Genomic DNA, 8,651 nt, shown 5'->3' on the forward strand with positions numbered 1-8,651 from the left:
ATGCATTCTGCTCGTTTTTCCTTAAAATTGAATTGAAAAGATCGAGCGCAAAATCTTTGTTGACAAACACTACAATCATTTATGGACCTATGGACGGTACGGATAGGAAAATACGGACTGTTAATCATATAAATGGCCTATAAAACATGTTGAAAACAATCTAAATGTTCATAGAAACCCACTAAGAAGGCTATATTATTCTTCAATTATAAAAAAAATCAATTGTATTGTACAAAAACTTTCATATTTAAAAAGTTCACAGGAGCCATAATGCGAAACTAAACTTCTAACTGTGTATTGCTACCTTGAGCTCTAATTTAATAGATGCTATCTTCTTTTGCAATGTTTTGTTATAAGATGTTTCAAGAAGACAATACATGTATGTATTTCCAATAAAGTAGGAATCGTGCAAATTAATTGGTTAATTACCCAGAATTTAATAACATCCCAAACAATCACCCGGGGATTAATCTAAGACATCATGACTATATGACGAGCAATTTGGGAGAACAATGTTGTAATATCTTTACTCGTGATACGGTTTGGTCTGTTTCAAAAGCGTATTTATTGTCCGACCAAATATCGTATTGACATAATGTAAAACCAAAAATCAACTTTCTCATAATTTCAAATAAAATTCCACACAATTAACAGTTCAAATGGAATATTGACAAGCCTGCTTCGTATGGTTTGCATACACGGAACTGATATCTTTGATTATTTTTTTTCATTGGCGTAAGGCAACAGATTGAGAGGATTACAACTGTTACATCAGATGCAACACTTAAAGGGACAGGAATGCCAACAGACAGAGATAATCTAGACACAATGATTAGATTTGAGGTAACAGACCTAGGTAATCGAAATCTACCACAGACAACTGCAACACTACAGACAACAAATCAAAAGGGAAGAAGATCATCAGATCCAACAACTGATATTTTTGACGATGAAAATCCGACATCAAATATTGTTGAACCGACCTCGCCAAATTCTTCAATCTTAATTGACAATCCTGTTCCTGGACCAAGTTTTGCATTTGGAATGAATCAATTTGATTCTACACATACGACTGATCATGAAGAAGAAGACCAACCATTTACTTCGTCAATTATTTTATCACCAGAGACAGCAGGACACTGTAATGTTCTAAAACGTAGACATATACCAGGAAACGTTGACCAAGAACATGAAGAATCACCGATTAATACACAAATTGCAGAAGAAAATGACGACTGGAAGAAGAAACCTCATTTTGAAAGACGCAGAATTTTTAACCTAGCAAAACATATAATTTCTATTGTGCTTATTATCCTCGATCTGGTGTTTGATTGGGTCGAATATTTTGAAATGAACAAAACAGGAAACTATACAATCGCTGCAGAAAGAAGCGTGAAAAATGTAGAATTTACTATCGAATGCGAAGGAACTGGTAAAACTATACAATTCATTTTCCTGGTATTTACAATAGTAGCAACAATATTATCCGTGATTCAGATTTTACATATCATATATCAAATGTTTCATGAAATAAAAGGTGAAATGAAAGATACAAAGATTAACCTCGAATACGTAGAAACGTTCGTGTTTTTATTTTTTATTGAAATTTCACAGTTATTGTTAATTATGGGATTTTATGATGTTTGCACATTGGACTGTACTGTAGATGCAACTGAAATATTGATTGCTCTTAACGGACTATTTTCCTTCTTTAAGTTATCATGGCGTTTTTTTACAAGTTGCAAATGCTGTACGGTGTATTGGAAAAATCCAATTATTCAACGCCCTGTCCAAAGACGTCCTATAAGGACTGGAAGTCCGAAAAATATCGGTAGTAGAGAAGGAGATTGTTGTAGATCATGCGAATGCAGTGAACACACCAACACATGCATTATGAGTTTTTGGGTCCCATTTCTGGTCTTGGTAATTCTGTTTTTGCCCTGTATACTGGTGTACTGCATCGTCAAGAAATGTGACTGTGATGTTTGTGATTCGAAAGTCGGGGATCCGGAAAGGTAAATATTTGTATATTTCATTTATTGAAGCGATATTGATTTGATATTTCTAAATGTCACGTTGATTACAAGTCTATGTTGCAGAATATGTGGTGGCTTAAATCTTGAAAAGTTTGTATTTGGGGTTGTTGTATTCATAAAAGTGTATAAGCAACGAACGACATCATGGTCAATTCTATTGTATGATATTTGATTCCTTCTACGCATATCGTGTACAGTGAAATGTGATAAATTTGATAACTATAGGCGCCGTGAAGAGACACCACCAGTAAATTGCGCACACATTTACTTTTTTAGAAGTCAATTTCTATTAATATTGTGTCTTTGATGCATTTTTAATAAGAACCCATCATTACATAAAACGATTTTTTTTCTAAAGTGACATTATAACAAAAACAATAGTGTTGGTTACACAAAATACATTCAAATCATTTTGTCTTTAATTTTTGCTACTATGCTTGGTCTATATGCTATTTTGTTCTTCTTTGTTAGATATTTGTTTGCTTTTGTTAGTGATCAAGCTTAAGATTGAAACTCAATGTCGACTTTTTAAACATATATATTTATTGATTTGTTTGCGCATTGTTGTCAATATAATGCAATTTAATGCGACTGTCATACAATTCAGAGGTTTAACTAGCTAGAAAACCAGGTTCTATCCAACTGAATAAGAAAATGCTTGTACCAAGTCAGGTTTATGACAGTTGTTATCCATTCGTTTGATGCGTTTAATCTTTTAAATTTGCCATTTGATTAGAGACTTTCCGTTTTGTATTTTCCTTGGGCGTTTACTTTTTACACAAAATACATTTAAATGATGAAAGCTTATAAAGAAGTGTTCATCCTTGCACGCGCTATTTATTGAATATGCTGTACCTTTATTATTTTTGCTGTACTTTTGGAAAATAAAATGCTTTTTTCAACAGACCCAGCAATTTTTTACAAACATAACATACCTTGACTTGGAGCACTCATGCCACATATTCTTATATCTGTTTTGTTAACTATAATTTTTTTTGTAATTTCTATTGAACACTCAGAGGATGTTTACTCCCCCCCTATTGTCTTTTTATGGGAATACAGGTCAATATCCTAAAAAAAATCGCTTAATCAAATAATATTTTGGAATTCAATACTTCATAGGTAGCCTTTTACTATACATAATCCAGAATCCTCTCAAACATACAATTTTCCATTTACAAACGCCAAATATAAAAGCAAAGATGTGGTATGATTGCCAATGAGACAAATTTCCACAACAGACCAAAATGACACAGAAATAAACAACTATAGGTCACCGTTAGGCCTTCAACAATGAGCAAAGCCCTACTGCATAGTCAGCTATAAAAGGTCTTGCTCATTATCATGATCTCACAAAAGTGCACGAAAATTTTACATAAATGAAGAAAAATTAAAAAAAAATGACTCTGTGTGTAAGTTCAGAAATATGTTTTTAAAATGAAAATCAAATATCTCTTTTCAGGGCACAGCACAAATGGAAATGTGAGCAGTCTTGTAAATGTTGCATCTTAAGATGTTTCCCTTCAAGATTTCCGGAACAGGACACAGAAGCTTGTGATTGTACTTGTAAACAGTGTGTATCTTGCGAAAAGTTTTGTCAATGTTGTTTTATAAGGTGTTTTCCAACAAAATTACCTATTCCGAAAGACGATTTCATTGAATGTAAATGTGGTGAATGCTTGAGATGTGAAAGAAATTGTCTGTGTTGTTTTCTACGTTGTTGCCCGACTTACCTTGTTCCACCTAAGTATGAAATTTGTACATGTAGATGTGGTGATTGTATTGCCTTTGAAAGACCTTGTAAGTGTTTTACATTTAGATGTTGTCCCACGCACTTGGATCCTCCTCAATATGATATTTGGAATTGTAGTTGTCGGGAATGTTTGGCGTGTACAATGCCTTGCTGCCCATGCTTCATTTTTAGATGTTTTCCTGCGTTTTTGATACCTTCCCACCCAGATGTTTGTACATGTAGATGCAGTGAATGCTTGTCGTGTAATCTACCGTGTAAATGTTTTAGCTTTCGTTGCTTTCCTGAATATCAAAAACCACCAAAATCGGACTGGTTTGAATGTACCTGTGGAGATTGCATCAACTGTGAAAGAAATTGTTGCTGTTGTATTTTACGATGTTTTCCTTCGTATGTGGAAGAAGATGATTTCTGTACATGTATCCTGAGAAAATGTCTTGCATGTCAAAAGTCGTTTGCATGTTGTTTATGTAGATGTTTCCCCTCTAAATTGGATCCCCCGATAAATGGTATATTCAAATGCACATGCGGAAAGTGCATGTCATGCGAAAAAAAATGTTGCTGTTGTATAATGCGGTGTTGCCCGAGTGATCTTCGTCCCCCAAAGCATGATTGTTTCGAATGCACATGCTGTAATAATCAGGTGTACCCTATACCAATAATAGTACAACCCCAACATAATAGCGAATGTGGAACCCGACGAATATCGACTACACCCTCATCCCCACCACTTATATCTGTTATTACAACACAGCCTATACCACAACCAAGACTGTTGGTTATGCAACAACTCACACCGATGATTATACCACAAGAACCCATACCTCCGCAGCGTAAGCATGGCAAACAGCTATGCAGAAAATGCAGTTTAAAATGCATAAATTTTCTAGTTGCAGTGTTCATACTTTTGGTAATAATGTTACTTCTGTTTTATTTGTTTTTATTGGTGGTTGAAATTCTATTTGTTTTTGTTTGCGTTGAAGACGAATGGCTGATACTGTCGACACAGGAATTACTTGTTCAAAACTATTTAAAACTCTTTAATATTTAAGTTCTGCATCACCGTGTCATTTTGAGTGGTTTGTTAATGCAAAAAGTGGAATCTGTTAATGTGTCTTCTTTATATATGAATGTTAATACCTATAAATAATAATTCTACAGTTCAACATTTAATTTACTTTGTAGCCGTACACACATTGTTTTGCATTGTATATTAGTATTTATATAGACACTTATGGCTAGACTTTGCTAATTTGTACTGCACATTTTGTCATTTAGTGTATATTTGATTATGAATGATAAAATTATTACAATTTTGTATCTTGTATTGTATATTTGTAGTTATTTATTTTTTCACTAGAAGGTGATGCATATTTAAAATTAATAATGTGATCCCTTTAAGGATGCATGATACGTTTGTGCTAAGTCGATCAGAAATAGCATTAAAGAAATGTTGAATGCACTTTATAAGTTTTATTTCAACGTTGAAAAGTAGTTGAGTTATTAGCCTTTTGTCTGAAAAAATAATAAATGTCTAGTAAGTGTCTTTGTTATATTTTGATTCAGAGTTAACAAAACATTTTAACCTAATATTGCGTTATATTTAATGGACAAGACCAGCTCGACAACGAATTTTAAAATCGGGGTTGGTAACAAATCAGTCAATGCGTCTTACATATTTTCTTAATGTAAATTGTACTTTACTAAATGTACGCGTAGTATTTTTTTAAAACTAAATGTACGCGTAGTGTATTTTCTTTAAACTAAATGTACGCGTCGTATTTTCTTTTAACTAAATGTACTTGTAGTTCAATGAACTTTGTGGACTCCTTAGGTTGCATAATTTGTTTATTATAAAAACGCAAATTGTATACAACCTTGACATATTGAAAATAGTACAAGGTAAGCATTTAAACTTATTGAACACTGGTTTTTAAATCTATCAGTTTTGATAAATGATCTTACTTGTTCTTATAATTAGAAATAACGTTAATTTTTAAAATTAAAGTAGAAAAAAGCAATTTAAATAAGCTTCGTTTTGTTAAAAATTTGGTCATTTGAATGATTGACCCTCTAACAATTTGAAATGATATACTAAAAAAATATTAAAACATTGATAATTTATTTTTTATATAAAAGCTCACTTTTTCAAATATTAATAATGTACACGCATCATGTACATGTACGTTACGATAAATTTGTTGTAAAATAATTTAAATTAGTAATAAATATACTTACCTAACCAAAAAATTTATAACATTGCTGATATTTTTTTTAAATAAAAACTTCTTATTCAAAAATATGTGTAATGTTCATTGTACATTAAAATAAATACGTATTTGAATGAGTCATGAATAAACTTGCTTAATAATATATAGATATAAGAAGATGTGGTATGAGTGCCAGTGAGATAACTCTCCATCCAGTCATATCATAATTTACCTTGTTAACGTCTGTTTACAAATATTCATTAATATTTAGGTCGATTGAAGATTAAAAATGAAAACAACTTTAAGACAAAAGAGATGATTTCAGCTTTCCAATTGTGAACTTTCCATTTCTAAGTAGCAACATTCCAGCAGCACCTGCATACGGGGTATATATCTCCCAGTTGATACGATATTCCCGTGCTTGTATTTCCTATCATGCTTTTCTCGATAGAGGGTTGCTGCTCACAAGGAAGCTATTAAACCAAGAGTTTCAAATGGTCAAGTTGAAATCATCCCTTCGTAAATTTTACGGACGCCATCACGAGTTGGTTGACCGTTATGGAATAACCGTTTCACAAATGATATAGGATATGTTCCTTACATCGTAACTACAATCCTCTTCCCTTTCATGAATGTGACCTACCGAATTAGACCATTTACCGGATTTGTTATCACATAAGCAACACGACGGGTGCCGCATGTGGAGCAGGATCTGCTTACCCTTCCGGAGCACCTGAGATCACCCCTATTTTTTTTGTTGGGGATCGTGTTGTTTATTCTTTAGTTTTCTATGTTGTGTCGTGTGTGCTGTTGTTTTTTTGTCTTTTTCATTTTTAGCCATGGCGTTGTCAGTTTGTTTTAGATTTATGAGTTTGACTGTCCCTTTGGTATCTTTCGTCCCTCTTTTGTTCACCAAAGAAAATGCAAATAGCTATCATGAACATTTATCAAATTACAATGTATTCATCAAAGCGATAATAAAAAAAATTGACATAATTCTATTGTAAATAAATTTAGACTTTATTGGTGTTTTTCATATAACTTTAAATTTGTTAATTCAAAGTTTTGTAATTTATTTTAAAGAAGAAAAACAAATAAAAGAATAGCAACACTAAATTGTATGCGTCCGACGCGCTTTTCGGAATTTACATTAACCGAGGCTGGATAATTCAAATCCAAGTAAATATGTTCCAGACCGTATGAGTATTTGGACCTTTCGCGTACGGTCTGGACCGTATGCGTACTTTTTCAAAATACTCATACGGTCGGACCGTACGCGTACGGTCTGACAAATATTAAAAAAGATGGTCAGGTTTATTTAATACAAATGCATATAGCAGATCAACATAACTTAACTATCAAATTAATATAAAAAAGTTCAATTGTAATTGAAACAAAAACTTTATATTTTAACTTTTTTTTTAAATTCACGCTAATTAAATCTGTTAATCTCTTGTATCTAGCATGTCGATCAGTAATACATTAATTGAATTATGATCACTGAAATTGAAGATATCGGAAGTAAATATCATGTTGGAGGTCAATTGTTTTGGAATATTTAGCGACTTTACCACAAAATGCAAATGCAAACGAACATGCATGAACTGCATACATGAAAATGTAAAAAATATTACGTTACTTGAATTGTGTCACCTTGGGCGATAGTAACCAAAATAGGATTCAGATTAACAATTAAACAAATACTTAATTTCAATTGTTCGTTTGTTCATTTTATCTAATTGTAATAAATTATCAATAACAATTTGTAAAACTAAAAATCACTAGTAAAATAAAGATTGTGATAAATGCTTGTTTCAATTTAATTAATTACCCATATGATAAAATGACTTGTATGGTCAGCTCGTACCGGACCGTACGCGTACGGTCCAAATACTCATATAGTCTGGAACAAATATACCATAACCAAATAGCTACATGTATATAACTGAAAAGTGACAAACAAGAAGATGTGGTATGAGTGTCAATGAGACAACTCTTCATCCAAGTCTCATCATTTGTTTAAAAAGTAAACTATTATTGGTAAAAAACAATGGTCTTCAACAATGTTCATTTGCACACACCGAGCGGTAAGCGATAATGGGCTCCAAATATGACTTTTATTATACCATTCCAACAGGAAAATCAACGGTTTTGTCTATTTAAAAAAAGCCGAGAAACGACAAAGAAACAACGACACAACCCTTCAATGTAACACACACAGAAACGGACCAAGCATCAGACAAAATCCAGAGAGAATAACAAATATAACATCAAAACCAAATACATGAATTTGGGATAGACAAGTACCGTGACACGTCTTATCGCAATGTCAATTTACACTCAAAAATAAGAGAAAACAAACCCACAACGTTAAATTGTAATACACACAGAAACGAACTATAATATAACAATGGCCATATTCCTAACTTGGTACAGGACATTTTTAAAGGAAAAATTGGTGGGTTGAACCTGGTTTTGTGGCATACCAAACCTCCCCTTTTATAGCCATGTGAAATATAACATTAAAATGACAACTCAACACCACAGGACTACAATATAAATAAATTAACACATTAAATAACAATTGAAAATGTTTTTTTCAGATTGCAGTATAAAGACAATAATAGTGCATTGACTTGACATATCAACGATATA

General features: G+C 32.4%; 1 protein-coding gene across 1 annotated transcript; it reads left to right on the top strand.

Annotated features, from left to right (window-relative positions):
- Positions 1 to 749: 749 nt before the first annotated feature.
- LOC143055051 (uncharacterized) lies at positions 750 to 5,627 on the top strand. Its single transcript, XM_076228199.1, has 2 exons — positions 750 to 2,015; positions 3,499 to 5,627. Exons 1-2 carry the CDS (start codon positions 799 to 801, stop codon positions 4,835 to 4,837), a joined length of 2,556 nt encoding a protein of 851 aa, XP_076084314.1. The 5' UTR covers positions 750 to 798; the 3' UTR covers positions 4,838 to 5,627.
- The last annotated feature ends 3,024 nt before the right edge of the window (positions 5,628 to 8,651 follow it).

The sequence above is a fragment of the Mytilus galloprovincialis genome, chromosome 12 (assembly GCF_965363235.1).
Source record: "Mytilus galloprovincialis chromosome 12, xbMytGall1.hap1.1, whole genome shotgun sequence".
Classification (NCBI taxonomy): domain Eukaryota; kingdom Metazoa; phylum Mollusca; class Bivalvia; order Mytilida; family Mytilidae; genus Mytilus; species Mytilus galloprovincialis.

Bases quoted from the DNA above. Each gene is read 5' to 3' on its own strand.
- LOC143055051 (XM_076228199.1), top strand. From the start codon at position 799: ATGCCAACAGACAGAGATAATCTAGACACAATGATTAGATTTGAGGTA. The intron at 2,016-3,498 runs GTAAATATTTGT...ATCTCTTTTCAG, and splicing joins AAAGTCGGGGATCCGGAAAG to GGCACAGCACAAATGGAAAT.